The following is a 25599-nucleotide window of genomic DNA, read 5'->3' as shown; positions in this document are numbered from 1 at the left end:
CTGTTGTTACCTTTACAATAATCCTGGACTGTAAATGATAGGGGAAGCAATGGTGTGGCCAGGAAATCCTAAAAAAGTAACAGGAAAGACAATGTGGGGCGTCTGGAGAGCTTGTAGCATGTTAAACGATTAAAATTTATATCTCTAAAGTACAACCATAGGAAAAATTAATTTCAAAATAAAATCAACACTGAAATCTAGAATACAGACAAAACTGGCAAAAGCTATTCTTGCTGAGCTGCCTAAAACAATGGTGCTTCCTGACAGAATTTTAGTTTAAAAAAACAAAACTCTACTCTCCTTTCCTTGAAAAATAAAAATCACCGCCAAGATTATAGGCCTTCTATTTAGCATTTAGTGTGTTCCAGAATCTTGTTTTACACCTGACATTTATCTCATTTAATTTCCACATCAATGTTATATGACAATTATATCTCTAAAAAGCAGGATAAAAATGAAAGTGGAAATATCTATACTGTTATTATCTGTATTAGTGCTCCTCGAAGCAGGCTGTCTTCACACTCTTATCCATCGGAGACAAGGTATGGAATCCCTGCCAGAACACAAATGGACTCACTACCTGCTTCCCTGAGAGAGGCTTCTTGTGAAAAATAAATAAATAAATAAATAAATAAATAAATAAATAAATAAATGCCAGTTGAACTAACAATGTTTCATGATATGTCTGACTTGCATTCAGTAGTTCATCTGTGTGGACAGTTAACAAGCATTTCACAGACTGGCACTGGTCCACAGGATATATATATCAATGTCTTTACATATCATCCCTTAGATTTGGGCTTTCTTTCCATTTTCCACTGAAACCAAATTCCTAAAGAACAGTGAATTCTGTTGCACCCTCCCTGATCTTCTACAGAATATGTCAACCTCTTGAAACCCTTTTCTTTTCTGGCTTTGATTCAAATGCACATGCTGGTGCCCGGCTGGTGTTGCTCAGTAGTTGGGCATCGACCCATGAACCAGGAGTTCACAGTTCAATTCCCGGTCAGGGCACATGCCTGGATTTCAGGCTCAATCCCCAGTAGGGGGCATGCAGGAGGCAGCCACTCAATGATTTTCTCCCAACATTGATGTTTCTATCTCTCTCCCTCTCCCCTCCTCTCTCTGAAATCAATAAAAAATATTTTTTAAAAATGTACATGCTGGTTATCTTTATATATCTTTGACTCTCCCTTTTTTTTGTCACCTTGGCCATCTTATCATTCCCTTTCTGTCACCTGAATAAAGGCATCCTTTAGGTTCTTATCACAGAAATTGTTTCTTTCTCTCACTTTCCCCTCCTGATGTGCAATCTTGTATATGCCCAAGGTTTCAACCTTCGCCTCTAGTGCACAAGTGGCCCGGGGGATGTTTTTTGTACCCTTTTGCAACATCCAGCACAAACTTTTTTGCACATAGTGGATGCTCAGTAAATGTCTATAGGATTGAGAAAGGAGTGAACTATGTACACCATTTGGCACTATTACCAGCCATGGAATTAATTTGTTCTTACTGCATTAAGAAGTAATAAAGAAGCACACTGATTTGTGAAGTAGCAATAGCTACTGTATTGAAAATAGTAAATAAAATTAAATATTAAATATTAAGAAAATAAAAATGAAAGTGTTTAAACATGTTTAAAATAAAAAATATTAGATGTAAGTTATTTTATATTTGCATAGAGTAAAATAATTTATCATCAGAAAAATAATATAGCAGGGATAAAATTGTTTTAAGATTTTTAACTTCAATTGTCATAAGTTCTTTGTTTCAAAATGTAATATATGTAAATAAAAAATATATAAGTAGAACCAGCAAATCAATTATTTTCTTGATGACTTTGCTACCAAAATTCAAATGAAAAAGGGAACACACATTTCAAAAGCATCATACATCTGAATCACTTCCTAGTTTTCTTCTTAATCTGCCCATTAGTCTTCTTAAACTTCCTTAAGCTTTTCTTGCTCTCCCTCCCCTTGGGGTCTTCACCACACCCTTAAAGCTGATAAAGGCGCATTCTCTAGACATACTCTTTAATTCCTACAGACATTGCTCTACTTTTTAATTATTTCTATAAACAGATTTTATTATATTGAATGTTAAAACAAGTATTCATTTGATGGAAAACAATCAATTTACCATATAACGTATAACTCAAATGTAATATCAGAATGATACTGTGATCCCCCATGATTGACGCATGAGTTACAGATGTTAGGGAAAGGAAAGGACACAGCAGTGTGCAAATAGGCAAGAATTAGCAATGTTGCTGTTTCAGCATAAACACCCAATAGCCACAGAACTCAGTAGTGTTTGCTTGGCCTCGAGCAAATAATTAATCACAGGGCAGGCCAGTGTAAGATCCACTATGAAAAATATCGAACACCCCAGGACTTAATTTTAGTGATATTCACGCATCAACAACTGCAGAAAAATGCTTTGCTATGTAGGACAGTGGTAGATAGTTATATCCTTACAATAGCACCCAAAAGATAAACCAAAAATAATGTGGATGCTACGGACTGTGTCCCACCCATTCTCCCGCCCCAAACCAGACCTCACACACTTCCTCTTCTCTCCAGCCATCTGCTTCTGGCTTAGGTCAGGCCTTCATCAGCTCTCACTTAACTGCTTTACATGCTCCTAGTGTGAATTATTTACCTGTGGGCCTCCTTTTCTTTACTTTAAAAATATGTATTAAGAACTTGGGGGTGATTTTGCTATTACTTTTATTCACATTTTTTTCAGAAAATGAGGTTAGTTGTAAGTTGCTCCCAGCTAAAATTTAATTTTTTTGTGGACTGTACTATTCAGACTGTGACAACATTCCCAGAGATCAAATGAGCGAATCCTAATTGCAGCACTAAGCCCGTGAGTGCTTGAATGTGCCAGGAGAAAGCTGTGACAAGGAAAGCTGAGACAAAAACTATGGAAAATCCTTTCAAATTCAGATAGCATTTGACGGTTTTGAAAGACATTTATTTTCATTCTTAATTTTAGTTTTTCATCTTTAGTGGGAGCATATTGGGGGCTCACAGAATTGATGGAGGCGGAGCAGCAGGCCAGAAGAAAGGCAGGAGGCTGCAGGCTTGGCGGCTAGAAGCAAAATAACTGTCAATGTTATGTTGCTGTTTATCCTTCATGTGATAAACACAGTATGTCTTATACGTATATGATTTCAGAGAATTGGAAATGTTAATGAAGAAGCTATAAAACCACTAAATAGGAGACTGCAGAAACCTAGCAATGATCTCACTTATGTTTTAATGACAGCAGTGCTATCACCTTCGAGTCTTTACAGGAAACTTTCTCAGGAAATGAGACAAGCTAATTATTAAACAGCCAGTACACATAATGGGTGTTCTTAGGGGGTAAATTCTGAGGAGGGTGTTGCTGAGGCCAGGCACTGTAGTGGTGCTAGAGATGCAATGATGAGAAAAGACAAAACGTATCGGCTGCACCCCTCAAGGAGAACTTGAAGTCCTCAAGCCTCCCCTGCTTGCTCCAACAACAGCACAACTATCTTCAAAATGCCTCACAGCCGCTCTTTTCCCAGCAGCCTCCAGACTTCAGGTCTATAGTGAGTGTGAGCACCCCCTGCTCCCCTATTTCTCGATCCCAAAGCCAGGAGACCCACTCATTCTTAAGCCTTTCCTCTCCCTTGTCATCGTCACAAGGTCCTGTGGATGCTCTGGACTATGTCCCACCCATTCTCCCGACCCAAACCAGACCTCACACACTTCCTCTTCTCTCCAGCCATCTGCTTCTGGCTTAGGTCAGGCCTTCATCAGCTCTCACTTAACTGCTTTACATGCTCCTAGTGTGAACTATTTACCTGTGCACCTCTTTTTCTTTACTTTAAAAATGGATATAATAATAATGATGATGATAATAATAATACCTACCTTATAGGTGTCTTTAGAGGACAAAATGAGTTGATATACATAAAGCACTAGAGTAAGTGCCTATAGCACAGTAACTACCCACTTAATCAAAGTTATTACTGTTGTTATTATTGGTCGAGAATGCCAGAGAGAGGAAGAGTATAAAAACAAGGTTCAAGCCCCAAAACACAACCCCAAGCGCCAATTACCCATAAGACTATTCTGTAGGTATTTGTTCACTTGTCTGTATCTCCTACCAGACAATGAATTCATTCTGTGCCTAGCAAATAGTAGGTATGTAACAAATGCTTATTGAATTTTTTAAAAATTCACTTCTAATTATATATTATATACTCATTTAATAGCTTTTTAATCAATTTTGATCAAATAGTGACTAAAGAGTATGATTATAAAAATATTTTTTATCGTGGGCTTTACTATCTTCTCTCAAAACTAAAAATTATATAGGCAGAGCACACTGAGGCTCTAATGGAAAATGATACTAAAATATTTAACTTTCCAAAATGTCATATTTGAATCACTTTACCATCACATATGCGAAGCTATGTTAGAGAGTGAAGACATCTGCTTCCTTGGCCAGAAAGTGTAGGCGCTGGTGGAGGTTTAAGATGGAGATAGCAAATGTTGAACAACAGTTTCCAGGCGGCCTGCAGCCCAGAGCTGCCCACGTGGGGGACCTGCAACTTTTGTGTCCACACAGGCAGAGGGGCTGCCATAGGGAGGAGGGTGAGAGGATGACTAGCCCCCACCTCTCACACACACATTCTTTTAGATCAGCGGTTCTCAACCTGTGGGTCGCGACCCCTTTGGGGGTCGAACGACCCTTTCACAGGGGTCGCCTAAGACCATTGGAAAACACATATATAATTACATATTGTTTTTGTGATTAATCACTATGCTTTAATTATGTTCAATTTGTAACAATGAAATTGGGGGTCACCACAACATGAGGAACTGTATTAAAGGGTCGCGGCATTAGGAAGGTTGAGAACCACTGTTTTAGATCATAAGGCCCCTAATTTCTCCTGCTACCTCTGGTTCAATATGTCCTCATTCAATGGTTTTCAACAGTCCTCAGGTAGTCACAGTCCCTTTAAGAGAAGTTACTGGTGAAAAGAGCTATGACATAAATTATTTCCTTTTAAAGTTTTTTCCTAGTTTTATTGAGATGTAATTAACATATACCATTGTGTAAGTTTAAAGTGTACAATATGATGATTTGATACACGTATATGTTGCAAAATGATTGCCACAATAAGATTAGTTAGCACATCACTCACCTTTTGTGTGTGTATGTTTGTGGGGGGGGGGGGGCGGGGGGCGGGGAAGCGGCCGTGCGTGCGCGTGTCCACACGCACGCTCACGTGTGGGGTAAGAACTTAAAGATCTACTCTTTTAGCAACTTTCAAGCCTACAGTACAGTTTTGTTAACTATAGTCACCCTGCTATAGATTAGCTCTCCAAGACTTACTCATTTTATAACTGGAAGTTTGTACCCTTTGTCAACATCTTTCCATTTCACTCACTCCCAGCTCCTGGCAATTACCATTCTACACTAAATGAGGTCATGCAATATTTGTCTTTCTCTGTCTGGCTTACTTCACTTAGCATAATGCTCTCATCTTTCACCCATGTTGCTGCAAATAGCAGGATTTCCTGCTTTCGTATGGGTAAATAATATTCCATTATATATAAAAGCACATGCACACACACAACCACATATTCTTTATCCATTCATCCATGGATGGACACTTAGGTTGTTCCATGCAGTGGCTATCATGAATAACACTGCAATAAACATGGGTGTGCAAATATCTCTTTGAGTTTCTGATTTTATTTCTTTTGGATGCATATTCAGAAGTAGAATTGCTGGATCTTATATGGTAGTTCTACTTTTAATTTTTGAGAAACCTTCATATTCTTTCATTTCCATAGTGGCTGCATGAAGTTACATTCCCACCAACAAATAAAAGGGTTCTCTTTTTTCTGCATCCTTGTCAACATTTGTTATCACCTACATTTTTTGATAATAGTCATTCTAATACATGTGATGTGATTTTTGATTTGCATTTTCCTGATGATTAGTGACATTGAGAACCTTTTCATGTACCCATTGGCCATCTGTATGTCTTCTTTGGAAAACGTCTAGTCTGTTCCTCTGCTCATTTTTTAATTGGATTCTTTTGCTAATATTTTCTCCCATTCCATAGGTTGCATTTTAATTCCTTGAGAGAGACAAGCTAGTTTTAAGGTTTCAGAGGAGGGGGGACTTGCATATGAATTTAGGGAGATGGCAGAGGGTAAAGCCTTTGTGAAGGACTTCACACCGCTGTTGGCTGTGGTATATACCTTGGTAGATGCCCAGGGACTAAGAAAGGAATAGGAGTTCCAGGTGGAAGAAATAGTTATTAGCAAGGCCGAGAAGGGCAAAGGCCCTCAGGTGGAAAACAGTGTGTTTAGAGAACAGTCTGGCTGCAACATCAAATGAACAGGTGGGAGAACAAAGATGAGGATAATGATGGTGGCACAGCATGAAGGCTCGCTCCAGGAGCCTGGCAGACTGGGAGTGAGGAGCTTTGGAAGACCTGAGCAGGGCAGTGAAAGTAATCACACAGTCGTCTGCACATGGTTAGCAAAGGGGCAACCAAAGGAGGAGAAATGTCAGATGGCTACTAGAATGTTCTACACAAGAAGGAAGGAGGTGTCAGATTCAGAAAATGAAAAGATGATAAAGGATGCAACCAAAAAGTTATTCTCACCCATCAAAAGGTAAATGAGTCTGTAATTAGGTGAGCCTAAGTATGAACTCTTTTCTTTTCCTACAAATAGGCAGAGCATGGCTAGAAATTGCAAGTTAGTGCAAGGAGTGAAACAGCTAGTGTTCACTGAAGGTCTTCTTTGTGTCAGATACAGCGCTTAGTGCATTACAATATATCATTTAAATCTCTGTATCAAGCCATTCTGAGAGCTGTGTTTTGTGATCATCTATTCACAAATGAAAAAACGTAGGTTCACAGAAGTAAGATGACATGTCTATGATCAAAGAATAGATAGTAAAGAGAGTGAATAACCCAATATTAATTAGAATAGCACCTACTATTTGTCAGGAATTGGGAAAAACTGTGGTGAACACAGTCCCTGCCGCTGCATTCAAAATCAGACCTGATTCATAAGCTCTTCCCTTCCTTCCTTCCACCGCTGCTTTACATTCTTATTTAAAAAGTCCCTGGTCTGACTCAGTTATAGCATTTGGCAAATGCCATGTTCAGTCCACACCACTAATATTAAACCTTATTTTAAAAATCATTATTACTTCGCCAAAGACTTTGTTTTCACCCTTCCTTTTAAAATGTTGATGATCACAAGAAGTCACAGTATTTTATGCTCAACTACTCATTATTCATATTTTAATCAAGAAAAGCTGATACCAACTCTCAGATCAATGTACAGAAACTGTTTATGTAAAAACTGGGGCCTTCTCCTCACTTTTGCAAGCCCCACCTCTCCTGAATCAGAACCATTACTTCAGTTTCAAAATAATCTGCCAGATATCAGAATACAGAGTACAAAAATCTATTTACATCGAAGTACTTAATTAATCTGAACAGATCACATAGAAAAAACCATCCATGAATAATTTTCATATTTCATATGCAGGATATTAAGAATTGAAATATACATAATTTCTATGACAATTAGAAAACATCACTCACTTAATAAATATTAATTGAGCAGTTACTAAGCCTGAAGCAACATTATAAGGCTTGTGAAATATACAGAAAATCCTAAAACAGGATACCGCTTCCAGATATCTCAGTGTGGCAGTGCATAAGACACAAGAAAGACAAACATCATGTTAGTTAGGGCATGTGGTTGTTGGGAGACGGTCCTCCATGGGTCTCTTGCATTTATGCACGTATTGAGAGCGAGGCACTGACTGTCCTTTGTTCTGAACTCTCTTTTCAAAGATGTTTCTATAGCAAAGAGGTTTGAATGACAGAGTGGTTTTCCCTTTGGAGCAAAAGGCAGTCTTGCTTACAATCCTGGAAGATACCATTCTCTTTGCAGAGCAAAGGGTAAGCATGCTTCCTGGCCAGTATAATAATGTCTCTCTCCAGAGTAAAGGACAATCATACTTACTACCCATTACTTAAAAAATTTAATTTTTTATGGACTGTACTATTCAGGCTGTGACAATTGTTTCAACTTTGTCTCAATTTATCGATCAGAACAATCAATACACAAGTCACTTAATTTTCTTCTCACAAACAGGTGATGACATTGAAGGAACTGTGTATGAACCCAGCAGGCCATGTGGTTAAGTGGAGAAAGCACACTTGGTACTCAAGGAGACAGATGCTCTGGGGTGTGAAAATCAGCTCTGCTCCTTAATGTCTGGCAGTCCTTGGGCAGGATATTTACGCATATTGCACTTTAGCTTCCTTATCTGCAGAATGGGAATAATAAAGCTTTCTTCATAGGCATTATAACACAGGTATTATAAAAGAGGTCCTCTGTGTCTAACCTACCAGAGTATCAGGGGCATTGTGGTGGAAGAGATGAAGAACTGGGAGTAGCAACAAACACTATTAAATGCCAACAAGGAAAACGCTCTCTTGCACTCACATGCATGCACTGGCTCACATACACACATGCACAAATCAAACCATTTCCCAAAATTAAATTAAAAACCCAATCAGGGAGGAGAACCAAGATGGCGGCATAGGTTAACGCTGGAGTTTGCTGCTTTGAACAACTACTTCAAAAGTGAAACCAAAAAACGGAAGGGACATCACCCAGAACCACAGGAACGCTGGCTGAGTGGAAGTCCTACTACTAGGAGGAAAGAGGAACGCATACGGACACTCAGAGGAGGCGCAGTGCTGAAGTCAAATTCTGAGGTGCAGAGTGCGCGGAGCAGGCTGGCAGCGGAGGGCGCGGTTGGCGTTTTCAATCGGGAGGGAGTCCCAGACTCTGAGCTCCGGATACAGGCGAGTCTTTAGGGACCCAGACTCAAACGGGAGAAGCGGGTCTGCCTGGCTTCGGTCAGAGCGAGTGCAGCTTTCTCTCCGAGCTTTGCAGCCATTGCTGGGACTCAGAGAGGCAGAGCCCCTGGGGACAGGACTGAGAGCCGCCATAACTGCTCTCTCCGGCCCACCCTATTGATCCTGTGTGACCCGCCCCGCCCAAGCCCTGCACAGAGGCATTTGCCGGATAGCCTCAGGCAAAGGCTAGATTAGCACCTCCCTAGAGGACAGAAGTTCTCTCACTGCAGACACAGCTGATTCTCACAGCCACTTGGCCTGGAGGTCAAACCCTCCCTGGAATTAGCTACAACAATCAAAATTTAACTATAAGACCACGAACAAAGACCACTAGGGGGTGCATCAAGGAAGCATAACAAAATGCGGAGACAAAGAAACAGGACAAAATTGTCAATGGAAGATATAGAGTTCAGAACCACACTTTTAAGGTCTCTCAAGAACTGTTTAGAAGCCGCCGATAAACTTAATGAGATCTACAAGAAAACTAATGAGACCCTCGATCTTATACTGGGGAACCACCTAGAAATTAAGCATGCACGGACTGAAATAACGAATATTATGCAGACTCCCGAAAGCAGACCAGAGGAGCGCAAGAATCAAGTCAATGATTTGAAATGCGAGGAAGCAAAAAACACCCAACCGGAAAAGCAAAATGAAAAAAGAATCCAAAAATGCAAGGATAGTGTAAGGAGCCTCTGGGACAGCTTCAAGCGTACCAACATCAGAATTATAGGGGTGCCAGAAGATGAGAGAGAGCAAGATATTGAAAACCTATTTGAAGAAATAATGACAGAAAACTTCCCCCACCTGCTGAAAGAAATGGACTTACAGGTCCAAGAAGCGCGGAGAACCCCAAACAAAAGGAATCCAAAGAGGACCACACCAAGACACATCATAATTAAAATGCCAAGAGCAAAAGATAAGGAGAGAATCTTAAAAGCAGCAAGAGAAAGAAACTCAGTTACCTACAAGGGAATACCCATACGACTGTCAGCTGATTTCTCAACAGAAACTTTGCAGGCCAGAAGGGAGTGGCAAGAAATATTCAAAGTGATGAATACCAAGAACCTACAACCAAGATTACTTTATCCAGCAAAGCTATCATTCAGAATTGAAGGTCAGATAAAGAGCTTCACAGATAAGGAAAAGCTAAAGGAGTTCATCACCACCAAACCAGCATTATATGAAATGCTGAAAGGTATCCTTTAAGAAGAGGAAGAGGAAGAAAAAGGTAAAGATACAAATTATGAACAACAAATATGCATCTATCAACAAGTGAATCTAAGAATCAAGTGAATAAATAATCTGATGAACAGAATGAACTGTTGATTATAATAGAATCAGGGACATAGAAAGGGAATGGAGTGACTATTCTTGGGGGGGAAAGGGGTGTGGGAGATGCGGGAAGAGACTGGACAAAAATCGTGCACCTATGGATGAGGACAGTGGGTGGCGAGTGAGGGCGGAGGGTGGGGCGGGAACTGGGAGGAGGGGAGTTATGGGGGGGGGGGGAAGAGGAACAAATGTAATAATCTGAACAATAAAGATTTAATTAAAAGAAAAAAAAAAACCAATCAGGAGAGACTTCAGAGGAGAGCAGCTAAGCACCAAGACAGTTATATTATGGTACACAGGAAGACAGGACTCCTATTATATAATGTGCACATGCTATATATTATAATTCAAAATATGTTGTTGAAACATCCTCTGATTAATGTAAACTTTCTGGAAGATTAATGCCCAACAATTTGAGAGTGTATAAAATATATCATTATATGAATGGAACTAAAGGTCACTTTTCAGATATTCTGCTTCATTGCTGCAGTCTATAATTAAATCCCCACTTTTTATTTTAGATAGACATTTTAAGTAATTATCTATTTATCCTCTACATTACTAGGTTTTACCACATTTAAAACACTTTTTCTAAAAGTCTTTCTTTTATGATTTGGCATCTTTGAAAATTCTCTTTAACTGCTGGTTCACAATTGAGTGCAGTTAATAATGTCTCTTAATCATAAAAAACAAGATTATTGGAAATATACAAATCAAGCCAACAAATTTCCCATGGGCCTAAGTTGGTTTCTATATCATTTTTGAGACTTTCATAAGGAAAATTTTAAAAATTCACGCATATATATATATATATATATATACATATATACTCATTTATATAGATTGTACACTGTAATGTTTTGAAATTATCAACCAAAATAGCATAAAAAAGAAAATTAAATCAGAATTAAATAATGTATATTCAGAAATTAATATTTAAAAATATTCCGGTTAATGATTATCAAGATTTTTTTCTTACATCCATATTTTAATTTCACTTAGAAACTATGAGACTTATTACTTAACCTCTGAGTTATCTAAAACTAGAGGCCTGGTACACGAATTCATGCATGTTTGGGGGCTGGCCAGCCCTGCCCCCGATTGGGTGGGGGGGCCAATCAGGGGTGGGGCTGGCCAGGGGGAGGGGCTGCAGGCAGTTGGACAGGTGGCCCTGCCCCTGATTGGGGTGAGAGGGGTGATCGGGGGTGGGGCCAGCTGGGGGGAGGGGCTGCAGGCAGTTGGCAGGCCATCCCTGCCCCCTGGTCAAACTCCCTGTCAAACTCCTAGTCAAAGGGACAATTTGCATATTAGCCTTTCATTATATAGGATTACTGAACTTCTAAGATTCAGTTTCCATATGAAAAATGTTGATTTTTATAGCACTTGTATGTGTTTGTAAAATGGGTTGTTAGGAGGATTAAATGAGATACGCATATAAAATCTTTTTCCCACCACCTGAATCACAGGAGTGCCTGAATCACCTGAAGTACTAAATAGATGGCATTCAGCTAGCTATAACCATACTGTGCACATTCATCTTCAAAACAACAAGCATGTCACCACATCTCATTTGCTACTAGAACTCAAACTCCAGAGTCCTGCTAAACAAGACAACATGTCTTCTTCAGCCATTATGGACACACATGTCAACCAGAAAGGTCCATGAGGCCAATTGCATTTCTGTTCCTGGAGCAAATATTGGAAAGCAGTAAGACTAGAACATGCATAAAAACAAAATCAGAAGCATTATATATCTTTAGGGACTTTATTTATCAAATTATTTTCAGATTCCCCTTCTGATCCTGAATCTAGAAACATCCTAACCCCAGCTCACACCCCCTATGATGAAGCACTACAATGCCACACTTTCTTAGGGTGATCAAATGTTAAATGCCCCTCAACTCAGACACAAAGGAGGGACATCCAGATATGCAGCCGAGGAAGGATCCCAATAGGGCCCCATCTCATTCTGCCCAGGGGAGGCCCCCAATACTTACAACTCTGAGAACTACCATCTAATTGGCTGCTGGTTGTGTGACACTTCAGGAAATTTTATCATCCTGTTTAATTGACATCTGAAGAGAAACAAACATCCTGGACTTACCCGAAAGTAGTCGCTGCAGGCCGCCAGCACGGCCTTGTGAGCATGGAATTTCTGTTCCTCCGCAATCAGGGTGACGTCGCAGAGCATGCCGTCGCTCCTCTGCTGATTCAGTGCTGCCAGGACACTGTCATTGTGAGATTCCGAGTGACAGAGCCTCTGGCCTGTCAGCATTTCTTGAATACTATGAAGGAGAGCAATCTGGTCAGCACGCGTCCTCCACCAGCCCTGGCTGCCCCACGTGCCTCGCTCCCTCGATAACGACGGGGAGTGGGGGCTCCAGCGTACTAGAGTGGGATTTTGGACTCCCCCGTTTTCTTTCTCTCCACCATGCTCTTGCTCCCCTTTCCTGGAATTCTCTTTCTTCCCCCCCTCAGGGTTCCTTTTCTTTCCTACTCGTGTTTCTCTTTCTGAATCATGCCCAAGTGTGTCCACCTGTGTCTGTGCACTGACCCACGTCTGTGGGCCTGTGAGCCTCTGCTTTTAAGCCTCTGTCCTCAGTAAGTGCACATCTCAGTGAAAATGCATTCAAACTGTGCATGTCTGCAGGTGACCCTGTCCACGCCATGACCCCTCCCGAACTCCCTGCTTCTTTCTCAGCTTTGCACCTCCTCTGTCCTCTGAGGACGCACAAGCTCAGAGCAAGGTCACAGCCGTGCACTGGGCGAGCACAGAATCCACTGGACCTGCCTGACTCACCAGAGGCCCAGGATGTCACTAAGTCCCCCACAGCACACAGTACTCCATCTCTGCCAGGGGTCCTCAAACTGCGGCCCCCGGGCCACATGCAAATACAAATATTGTATTTGTTCCCGTTTTGTTTTTTTACTTCAAAATAAGATATGTGCAGTGTGCATAGGAATTTGTTCATAGTTTTTTTTTAAACTATAGTCCGGCCCTCCAACGGTCTGAGGGACAGTGAACTGGCCCCCTGTTTAAAAAGTTTGAGGACCCCTGATCTATACTAATAAAAGGGTAATATGCTAATTAGAACAGACATCTTCCAGACATCCATCTGGACGTCCTTCCAGACAAAGCCACGGTGGTAGGGGCCAAGGCAGAGGCGGTTAGGGGCAAACAGGCCGGCAAGGGAGGGCAGTTAGGGTGATCAGGCCGGCAGGCAGAGGAGGTTAGGGACTATCGGGCAGGCAGGCAGAGGCAGTTAGGGGCTATCAGGCAGGCAGCGGAGCAGTTAGGGGCATCAGGCAGGCAGGGAGGCAGATTGGTTAGGGGTGATCTGGCAGGCAGGCAGGTGAACGGTTAGGAGCCAGTGGTCCCAGATTGTGAGAGGGTACAGGCCAGGCTGCGAGACACGCCTCCCCTCCCGCCCCCCACGAATTTCGTGCACCGGGCCTCTAGTTAGTAAATAAAACAGAGTGAAGCAAATGCCAGTAAGAGAAAACAGGGCTGCCAGTGACCATTCCATGCAAAAAGCAATTAATTCAACCACAGCTGCTTATTATTTAACTTGGGAAATTATGAACATGAAAGGGAATGCCATTGTAAGTGAAAAATATTTAAGGCTGAAAGTAAAATATAGCTACAATTTCAGCCACCAATGTCTCTATGTGATCATTGAATTAGATTTATGAATGACTATACAATTTTATTTTTTCTTCTGCTTTTCGAAGTTGCTAAATTTATCCATTGTGAAACTTTCCCCCTTCATTCCCTACCCCATTCTAAAATATTCTTCCCATATCCTTTCAAAACTCCTAGGTGAAACCCCTGATCTTCTTAAATGCCATAAACACAAAATGCAAACGGCATTTGCAGGCAGCAATGAACAATTCCAGCTCAGATGTATGAAAATCTCCGCAGCGCTCTAACCCTCAGAACTGGCACTGGACTAAGACAGGGGAATGGCACCAGTCACAAATTACCCCCAGAACAAGAACAAGGACCATCAACCCGTTTCAGGTCTGCACCCTTTTCATCAAGCTGAGGAAAGATACCACATGGATGATTGAGCATTGTCTCTCCTATCCTGGCAACTCCTGCCTCCAGTCTCTCCCTCTGAGTGGGAAAGAGCCTCTTGGAGGACTTAGGGAGTAACCACTGGCCTACACTGCATGATTAATGTATTTGAGTGACTCTGCCCAGCCTGTGGTTCCAGTTGGCTGATAGATTACGATTCAGCACAAATCGCACCACCTGAAATGGAAGCCAATGCTTCCTGTGAAACGCCAGAGTGTAGCCAGTAAGCTGCATTGGGCATTTCTGACTAAGAAGCCTCCGAAATGTCAGAACCATTGAAAGAAAAAGAACTTGACAGGAGGTGATGATATAGGAAGTTCTCGTGGGAAGGTGGGAGGATTATTTTCAGTTGAAATGCAGCAGTGGGTTTTAAAATGGTTACTGTCATCAAATATTCATCTTCTAGTGGCTTTAGCTATCGGCAGACTTTTTATATCAGCAATTGAAAACTGCATTCAGAAGCATAAATAACTTTTCAATACAAATTTCTATGCAAAGCCAAAAATGGAGGTTAATTAGCATGGCTCAATTAAAGAAATGAAGGAATACAATAGTAACAGAAATGTTGTTTCATGTAAGTAAAGCTTTAAAATAGTTTTTGAAAAAATCTTTCCTAAATAAGAGAACATTTTGATATATTTTACAAACACAAAGCTCTTACTATGTTCCATGAATTACTCTTAGTGATTTATAAGTATTAATTTACTTAACATTCATAACAATCCTATGAGGCAGATACTATCATTATCTCTGTTTTACAGATAAAGTTGAAGGTCTAAGATCAGGCATTTTGAGAACCTATCACCAACAACATAATAATGTAAATTTATCTTCCTGCTTACAAAACAAACAAAAAAAGACAAAACAAAAAATGTGATAATCTATAAAAAAGACATTAAGTATCTATGATTGCAAGGGAAGAACATCACAGGGTCCGTAGTAATTTTATATTTATATTATGTATGGTTAATTGCAAAATCAAAGTTGCTTTTTAAAAATAATATACATGAACATATTCATGTGATAAGAAATTTTTGAAACCATGATTCAAAACATTTATCTTTGCACTGTAACTAAGATAAGTTTTAGACTAGAGAATAGATTTTTTATAACGTTAAAAATTTTATTTGAAACCCTCATAACTTTTCTCCCTTTTAATATCATCTTAAGTGCTTAATAAATGTATTTTGAAGTTTCATTTGTAGTGGAACAGAAGAATATATTAAAATAATTGCCTTAAAATGTTTCCTTACTCATTTTCCAAAGATAGTGCCACAATTTGTGTCCTTTTATTAAGACTGAGTCAGTATTTGAATTTCAGATATCAATTGACAGTGAATAAATCTTGCCAGGGAAAGAACAGCTGTAAACTGAAATTTGCCCAAGAATAAAGGGCTTAGCTCTGAAACAATTGTGATGCTGCACAATTTTGCAGGATCATTCAGCTGGGCTTGAAATATTCAAGCTTGAAGAAAACAACATGCTAAATATTTAAGGCAAAACTTGGCTCAAGATTCCAAATATTTTGGAACCAGTATGTTAGGAATTCTTCAAAGCAGAAACAAATACTGCAACATTTGGCAAATAAATAAATAAATAAATAAAGGCCTATTAATCAACAAGCCATTATTGTAGTCTGAAAGTAACTTCCCACTTACTCTCAGATGTAAATCTGCAAAAGACCTCAACCCTCTAAATGTTAAGGCATGGGTGGCTACAGAACACAGCTGGAAGATGGCAGGCCCTTTTGAAGCCAACGGAAATAAACGAGGAGGAGGTGAAGCAAAGACTATAATGTGCCATGACTACATTAAGGCAGGGAGCAGACACATGCTTGCAAACGGCTCCCTTGGCATCTATAACTTATACCAAATTAGCACATTAAACCTCCCCACTCAGAGTAATGTCTTCCCAGTATGTGGGGAACAAAGAAGAAGGTAGGAAAATCATATTCCTAAAACTTCCTAAATTACTGAAAAAGACCAAAACTTGAGGCACATTTCCCAGGGATACACAGATTTGAGCGTCTTCCTAAAACTGGGAAAGGTCTTCCATGAAAGTAATGCCACCCCTTCAAAATTCCCAGGTGAGTGCAGAGGGTGCTGGCTTCTCCGAGGCAATCCCAGCAGCCCCCCCAGAGGCAGCCCCTAGAACTGTGCTGTCCAATACAACACCCACTGCACGTGGCTGCTGACCACGGGCATGAGGGCAGACCTGGTTGAGATGTGCTGTAAGTGTAAAACGCACACCGGATGCCAGACGTCGTGTGGAAAAAGGCGGCCAAATATTTTTGATATGCTGGCTTAAACTATATAGCTAAAATTCATTTTACCTGTTTCTTTTTGTCTTTTTAAAAAATGTGACTCTGAAAAATTTAAATTATAAATATGCTTTGCACTATGGTTCTTCTGGACAGTGTACAGGTTCCCAGGGAGACGGGGCCCTCATTTCCTCCCACCTGAGCTCTATGAGAGCACCAGGCACCCTGTGGAGCTGCCGATGAGCATGGCTGTTCCTGAACCTCACTGGGCCCAAACTCTGGGTTACAGCAGGGCAAGCCCCAGATGTCCTGAGCAGCAGATTGCTTTTTAGTGGTGCCAGGGAGCAACTGTTTGATTGGCCATATGTCAGCAGCCAGGAAGAGGGAGGTAAATAAATGATGTCTTAGGGAATAGGGCTATTCATGACTACGAGTCTTTAACTTTCATTCTGAAATTGATGGCAAAAGCTAAAAAATCACATGCAGAGCATGATGTTCATGACACACTCCTTCCAGAAATATTTATTCATCCTGTGCCAGGTATTGCACTAGGTCCTGGAGATAAAATGGTGAACACACCAAGCTTCGTAGCACCCCTTGTGGAACATTCAGTTTAGCAAGGCAGTTACACATTAATCAAGTAATTTGGCCTTCCTGAAGTACAGCTGGAGCTGTGGGCTGTAGCAAACAGGAGAGAGAAGAGGTTTCCAGTGAGGGGAACAGCAAGACCTATAATCCCGTGGCAGGAGGGAGCATGACCCTCACACAGAATGTTAATGGCTAGAATTCTGAGGACAAGGCAGGATATGGTACAGGACCTGGAGCTCAGCAAGAGGTCTTGGCTAGAGGTGTAAATCTGTGACTCGTCTCCATAGAGAGGGGAATAGAAGCACAGCCAGCTGTGTCTCCAGAACATAGTTGACAGACAATCCACAGTCAAAGGTTGCTGAGAAGATAAGAAAGATAGAATTCAAAACACAGAAGCAGGGCTGGGGTCAGCTATGGAAAATGACTGCCTTCTGGGTGGCAGGAGAGAGGGAATAAGTGGACCAGAACATATTAAAACTCTGGGCATTTTCGACTTGTTGAATTTAAAGATTTAGGGGAACCAATCTCCATAGGACCTGGATAGTTGGGTTTATCTGAGTTATGTGATTTTGTCAGGGAAATGCATTGGAAATGCAGGGAGCAAGAGAAATTAAGGATTTAAAAGAGTGGTAGAATCTCAACTGGATGAGAAGGGAAATGAGGGGACAGAAAGGTTGATGGGTTGTAGAAAGTAGCAGGGCCAGTAGATGAGACACTGCAATGAGGTCCAAGTACAACCACGGTGGAGGTAGCTATGAGCGAGACACAGGAGTGGTCCCGGTAAGAGTAAAGTGTTTGATGTGGTTTCAGAAACAGAGCAACTACTGGAGATTCAAGGTCCGAGGTGTGAGCGTGGGAGAGGGTGGTTCAGCGAAGGGAGAAGGACTTCGGGGATAAGCAGGTTGAAGATCCAAGGCCACACAGTTGGACAGATTCTCCACGCAAACACTGAGAGCACTGGGAAGCTGTAAAGGATTCATGATGAGGAAGAAGACCGAGACCAGGTGCTAAACGCTCAATGAATGAGGAAATGGCCCAGACAATAGCGCAGTGGAGGTGAGGGTGAGAGAGGTACAGAGCACCACCTTCAGAAGCAAGGTTTTTTTTTCCCCTCAAACAACCAGTTTGAGGAGTAATGATCTCGAAGCAAAACAATGTCCCAGGGTGACAACAATCTCTCTACTCATCCCTAAAACACACAAGACGTGAGGAAATAATAATGCCACGTGAGAGGGCTACAAGGGAAGTGATGCCTCAGGAGAGGGCGGGTCTCAATGAAGTCAGGAGATGAATAGAGTTGTTCAGGGTGAGGGAGGTGATAATAGTTCCGCAGGACGCAGGGCAAGTTTGAAAGGTGGGGAAGGGAGGGCTCTGGGTCTCAGCAGAGAAGGAAAGACCACGGTGGAGATGACAGTGCTGTGGAGGACAGATGGCAATGGGAGTTGATCAGTAAAAACAGAGATGGCAGATTTAAAGAAAAAAAATCATTTCAGAAGAATGCACGTGGATCCTGGTCGCCAAAAATAAAGCACTTGGCTGAGGTGGTGGCAGACAGATACCACGGTCTTTATGTGCTCTATTGGCTGGAGGCCAAATCTAGAGCAGGGTTTCTCCATGTCAGTGAAATCCATGTCTGGGTTAGGTCAGTTTTTGTTTTCTTTTTTTGCTATGGGGGAGAGCACCAGGGGAAGGTTATCTTATGCATTTTAAGATATTTAGCATCCCTGCCCCTGAGTGACAACCAAAACTGTTGCCAGGTATTTGCACAATGTATCCTGAGGGCAAACTCAGCCCCCTAGAGCAGCGGTTCTCAACCTGTGGGTCGCGACTCCTTTGGCGGTTGAACGACCCTTTCACAGGGGTCGCCTAAGACCATCCTGCATATCAGATATTTACATTACGATTCATAACAGTAGCAACATTACAGTTATGAAGTAGCAACGAAAATAATTTTATGGTTGGGGGTCACAACATGAGGAACTGCATTTAAAGGGCCAGAAGGTTGAGAGCCACTGCCCTAGAGAGTCACTGGTCTAGAGCAGCAGATTCCCTTGGGGAGTGCAGAGGCACCAAGCCACCAGCAGCAATGCCTGTTTCGGAACACATTTTGGGAACTGGTTATCCCTAATAGCTTCAGAGTTGTGGAGGAAAGCTGGTTTCAGTATTTCATAGACAAATCCAATTCTTAGTATTTTTATAAAGAAGGTATTTCCCAGGTTTATCACCTTTCTTATTCTTTGATCTGAAGATCCATTTGTTTCCTCAGAGGCTGATGAAGACTTGCCTCCACTGAGACTATTCAAAGGAACACCCTGCATTTTCTAAATGACTGCCTCTCGGTTTGGGGAATGTGCCAAGCTCCATTCTGCCTGAGGCATTTCCCCTTGTCATTCCACCTGCAGAACTCAGATCACAGAGCACTTCCTAAGGAAGACACTTCCTAAGGAAGGCACTTCCTCATCCCAGCAATCCCTGTACTCTTCCTCCAAAGCACTTCTCACAATGACATTTGCATTATTCCTGGTGTGATTTGCCCATAGAATATACATTTTATAAGGGCAGTAACCTCATCTATGTTATTCATAGATCCTCTGCACCAAGTAGGGTGCTTGGCTCAATAAATATGTTAAATAAGTAAATTATTAAGAGAAAATGTCATGAGTATTTTGAGAAAACGTATCACACTCCCCAGTGATTGCTTTAGGATGACAGTCAAATATATGTATAGCTTTCTGATTATTTTTTAAAAATGAATTGATTTGAGAGAGAAACATTGATTTGTTGTTTTACTTATTTATGCATTCATTGATTGATTCTTGTATGTGCCCTGACTGGAGATCGAACCTGCAACCATGGCATGTGTGGATAACACTCTAACCAACTAAGCTACCTGGCCAGGGCCTGATGCTTTTTAAAATCATATACCTTTATAGCAGTATGCCTTTTGCTTGAGGGAGGTTAATATCCTAAATAAGAAAAAGATAAAAACTAGTATCAGTCAAAGAACGATGAAACATGTCTAGGTCTGACTAGTAACCAGATCACAGCACTTAGTCCTGGTGTTACCATATGAAACTCACACACACTGACTGGATGGCTTAATTCCTTCAAATACGTGTTGCGCCCCTGCTCTGCCCTTGGTCCTGGAATGTGCAGTGTGAAAGCTGGCGGGCTGACTACACCACGCAGGACATATGCTGCCGGGCTCACCTGAGGCAGTGTTCAGACGGCATTTTCCAGCAGGGTTCTGGGGTCCGCAGGGTCAGCCTAGAGCTTTGCAGCAGAATTGGCAAGCATTCCAGCTGAACAGAAAGACATGAAAGAAAAGCACAGTGAGCTAAATGCAAAAAACGCACCCTTTGGGCCTTTAGATTCCCAAGGAGTTTTACAATTGAGATATAACATTCCGACTGAATGCTCTTTTAATAAACAATAGTCCAAAAAGTTAAGTGTTCAAGTTTTTTTTTACTTTATCGAAACCCAACAATAGCTAAATTAAGGGCTACAGTAAAAATTAAAACATCAGGCGGCCAAAGGGAAAAATTTACATTTGATAAACTAAACCTACGAAGTTCTAAACCACAAGTACTAGTTCACTCATCATTTATGCGATTTTACTTTCCTTCCAAACATGAATACTGGGGAAATTAAGATTAAAAAAAGTATGTCTTTGTTAAACGTCTACAGAAAAATGATTTTCTATTCAAGGAGCAGATTTCTGAAAACTAGATTTAAAAAATAACATACAGAGAGGGTGAAAATTAGTAGAAAACAGAAAATGGATTCTCAGAAGAGCTTTAGGATTAGCATAGTTGGAAATATATAATAGGATGAAGTTATCAACCTTGAAATTGCTCCTTGCCTATATATTCATTTAATCTCACCCCAACCCTCTAGCCGCCCCCTCACAGCCCATGTTTTCAATCACTGGTGTAACTCTAAAGAGAAAATTAAATTATTTGAATAGGCTGGCACCTGGTCCATGACGATGCTTTACAGCTCTCATTAGAGGGTCTCTAGCACCTACTTTCTAATACACTCAAGTGGAAAAATTAATTCCAACCTGGAAAATCTTAAGCAGGTTCTCTTCTGCCTCAATTATATTTTGAAAAGCAATAACAAGGTTAAAACACTTATAAAAGGAATGTGTTAAGCTGTGCCTATTTCTGCTGATTTGTACAAAAGAGGAACCATGGTTTCCAATATGACTAAAATATAGTATTTGTTATAGTGCATACAAACCCTCAATTGGGTATGACTATATAGTAATTCATATAGATATATCATAATTTGCTTAAGTATCCCATTGTTATTGAACATCAGGTTTTTTCTAACATTATTCACACAATTATATTTTTTATTTCTTGTTTTCTTCATCTATAATTATAAAAAATAGGATATCTATACTTTCATTTATTCCAAATTTGTTTTGACAAACCTAAAAATGAGCATCACTTTCAATGATTCCATTATGACTGAGTAGGGCAGGGGCTGAGAATAATTCAAGGCACACAGTTTTATTATCTAAGATACTTTCTTAGTAACCTATCACTGCTACAGTTTCCTTTCAGAATCTAGGTTATCATCTCCAGGCTATTATAGCCTAACACAAACACTAACACAGATGGTCACTTGAACTTTAAAATGGCAAAAGAATGTTTATTATTACAGACAGGTAACAAAAACTTAACCTTTCTGAAATTCAAATATTTTTAAACTCACCCAATAACAAGGCAAATGAAGAACAAGTATCCTAAAAGTTAAAATCATCCAAAATTAAAGGACACATTGACCTTTATATTTTTCAGACATTCCAAAAATTATAATAAAAAAATCATAAGATAAATTAAATTCCCTTATTATTTGGAAACCAACTCACTAAACGAGCTCTTTTTATACTAATCCTACCTTTTTTAAAAATTTTGATATTGTGCTCATCATTAACTTTGAAATATTACATTAACATATTATTTCTCTCCATCCTGAATTTTTTGGTTCTCTCTGAAATTTTGCACCTCATTCACCTCACCCTAGTCTCAGCTCTGTTCTCTGTCATGTAGATTAGTAAACTAAGAAAGCAATTCTGCAGGGAAAGAAACAGAAAAAAAAAAGAAGCAGACATACAGAGAAAAGGTTAGAGGCAAGAGATGGAAAGAGAGGACATTCTGGATTTTCCATGCATTCCTGCCTCTGGGGTACATAAATAACCTAGACCTTTATAACAAATTCCATGTCTTATTTAGGCTAACACAACTGGAGATTAAAAGATCCCCAAGAAAATCAAGTAGAGCCCTATCTAAGATTTTGTTTGGGGATAATAGGGTGTGTGTGTGTGGCGGGGGGGGGGGGGGGGGGGGTCTGCTGCTTTAAAAACACAGAGACACATATTCATATTACTTCTATGGGAAAATGCATTCCAAGAAATTCCCAGAAAACATAGGTTTAAGTAAGTAAGGTACACAATTTTGTGACACTTAATGCTATTTCCTCTGCATTCTTTAAATGACCAAGCTCCTGAAGACACCGTTTAACTGCTTTCCACACAAATTCATTACATGAGAAGGCAAATGTAGTCTATGCCCATGGCTTAGTGGTCAACCACTGAATGTATAAAATATTATTTTGGTGAACAGAGAATTTACTGACTTCACTAAACGTAATTTAAAGGCAAGGCATATATTTATAAAAATAGGAAAACATATGTTAAAATCTTATGTATCTTTTAATCAGCTTTCAAGCTTAGCTTAATCCTCTTGGGAAGGGGGAAGGGGATTCCCTCTGCAGCTTAATTACTATATGAGAACAAGGCAGGTACAGTGCTTTCTGCTTATCAGTGTAGAGTCTGGCTGCTAAACAGTGGAACCAACAAAACATGCACTGTCCCCCAAAAGACTAGTACCACAGATTTCCGTCTTTGTGGTTAAAAACACAACCAAATAAACTTAGCTTGCAAACACAAGTGAAGCAAATATTTTATAAAATGGAGCCATGTTCACATATCATGATAGCTGGCCCACCCCACGCCACCCACATCACTGTCTCTCCTTTTATTCACAAAACTGAATCACACATGATTTGCTCAGGTGACAGGTATGAAGGTGAATTTTTACTTTTGTTTCACTGTTTGCTAATGTAGTTCACGTGCTAAGTACTATTTTTTTAATGCCAAAAATACGTATGGCAGCAATCCTCCCAGGACTGTTCCCACGGCCTCTGAGCAGCGTGGGATGCTCCAGGCCCCCCTTCAAGCTCTCCAGCGGAAGCCTGCACTCATCTGGGGACACACGGCAAGCAGCTCTCAAAACTACAGTAGTTCTTGCACATAGCTGACGTTATTCACTGGCATCCCTCTTAGGAAATGTTCACCATTGCAATCCCCTCTTTCACTGTGAGTTTCTTCTCAAATATCTGTTTGGTACATAGGATGGGCGGGGTTTCTTTAATCTTCATAGCTTTTATTTTCATTAAAATGTTTCAAGGTTGCCAGGTCATCACTTAGAATGAAATTTTTGGACATTGAAAATAGTATTTTCAGAGGAAAAATATCTTATTAAACCATAGTAGTGTGAAAAGGAACAAATAAAGTAAATGTCTAACAGGTCTGACTTGGTTAAGTGCAAAGAAAGACCAGGTAGACTAATGTAGGATAATATGATCAACAAACATAAAATACTAAAAGCTATCCTTAGCTATTTTAATTACAGGATTCACACCAATACTACCAACATACTAGTATAAGAAACTGGCTTATTCTTGTTCCTTTTAAAAATACTTGATGATTTTTGAAAATATTAGTTATTCTTGATCTTAGCAACTTATAGAAATTGAAGGGAAATATCAGCAGCTTTTAAGCAGGCAGAAGAAAAATGCAAGATAAAGAGGTGGTTTATAGGAATCAAGCCTGGATAAAAGAAATATGAATTACAGGTGCAAGTCTTGAGCATTAAAAACTAGTTACATTAGATGATTCTTCAAATATATTCAAGGGCTTGTTGAGCCAAATCAACCAATTACATCAAATTAATATATCTTGAAAAGAAATGTTTCTTCTAAGCATAAAAGAATTAGGACACATCCAATGGTCCCAATCATTATTTTACTTATGTATTACATATGGTGTTAGTTTACCTTTAATTCTAAGTATTTCATAAATTGGTTTATTTTTAACACCAGTAAATCAGTGTATTTTTAAAAACAGTACATCATCATATCATGTCTAATAAATAATATTAGATATTCCTTTCATCTGAAAGACAGTCAGGGGCACCCCACTGGCATACTTTCCTATATGGACTATTCTTTCCTGGAGATTAACAAGGCTGCTTGCCCTTTCAGACAGTGAACAACACATCTAAGCTCTCCCTCCAAATAATAAAGAAATGAGATAATTTAGCTCTAACAGGAACAGTCCAATGTACAATTTAATCCCTGACTAGGAATGTAGACCAAAAGAACGAAATTGCCCCTTTCTTACAAAACCATACAACCCCTTTAATATATAAAATAGAGGACAATTATTCAGGATATATCCCTGAGATCATACCCCTAAAGTCTTTCTATTAAACAATGGCCATTATAAGTTTTAATTAAAAATAATTTTAAATAATCACCACTTTACCTACTACCATGAGCCAAAAGCTTTCTTTGATTGCATGCATGATCTCATTAATCCTACAGATTATCTGATATTATTATTCTTATTTTTATTGACAAGGAACTTAGGGATGAGTACTTCACAAAAAATCACAGGACTAGGAATTGGTAGTGTTGGGGGTCAAAACCTATTCTGTTTAACTCCAAAGTTTTCACTATTAATTATCTTGCTCTAATCCCAAATTTTACTAAAAAAATCATAAAACTATTACTTTTAAAGGCATATAGTATTACCCCCTTATCCAAGAGGGATTCATTCCAAGACCCCCAGTAGATGCTTGATATACTATGTTTTCTTCCTACACATACATAACTTTTCACTTTGTGGCTTCTCTTTGGCATATCCAAATCACCAGCATGACTACTCTTGGGCTTTGGGCCCTTATTAAGTAAAATAAGGGGACTTGAACACAAGCACTGTGATACCAGCACAGTGGATCTGATAACCTACATGGCTACTAAGGGACTAATGGGTGGGTAGCATATTCAGTATGGATAAGCTGGACAAAGGGAGAAGTCACAGGACAGAGAGGATGGTGTGAAATATTATCACACTGCTCAGAATGACATACAACTTAAAACTTATGAATTGTTTAGTTCTAGAATTTACCATTTGATATGTTCAACAACAGTTGACCATGGGAAGTGAAACTGCAGATGAGAGGACTACTATGACTAAAACTAAAAATATACATTACATGAAAATTATAGAAAAAATATAGTCAATGAATACTA

The 25599-nt window shown here is 40.0% G+C and overlaps 1 protein-coding gene across 2 annotated transcripts in view; it reads right to left on the bottom strand.

The window, feature by feature from the left end:
- Window positions 1–25599, bottom strand: part of KLHL32 (kelch like family member 32) — a 197534-nt gene that overhangs the window by 130479 nt on the left and 41456 nt on the right. For both annotated transcript variants that reach the window (XM_081093830.1, XM_081093831.1), the window contains 2 exons: window positions 20422–20513; window positions 12390–12570 (listed from right to left, as the gene is read on the bottom strand). In XM_081093830.1, the coding sequence (XP_080949956.1) occupies window positions 12390–12570; window positions 20422–20444 (204 nt within the window). In that variant the 5' untranslated portion in view covers window positions 20445–20513. The remainder of the gene's footprint in view (window positions 1–12389; window positions 12571–20421; window positions 20514–25599) is intronic.

This window comes from Myotis nattereri (assembly GCF_964212035.1).
Source record: "Myotis nattereri genome assembly, chromosome: 6".
Taxonomy (NCBI): domain Eukaryota; kingdom Metazoa; phylum Chordata; class Mammalia; order Chiroptera; family Vespertilionidae; genus Myotis; species Myotis nattereri.
This window is presented reverse-complemented; position numbering and strand designations above follow the sequence as displayed.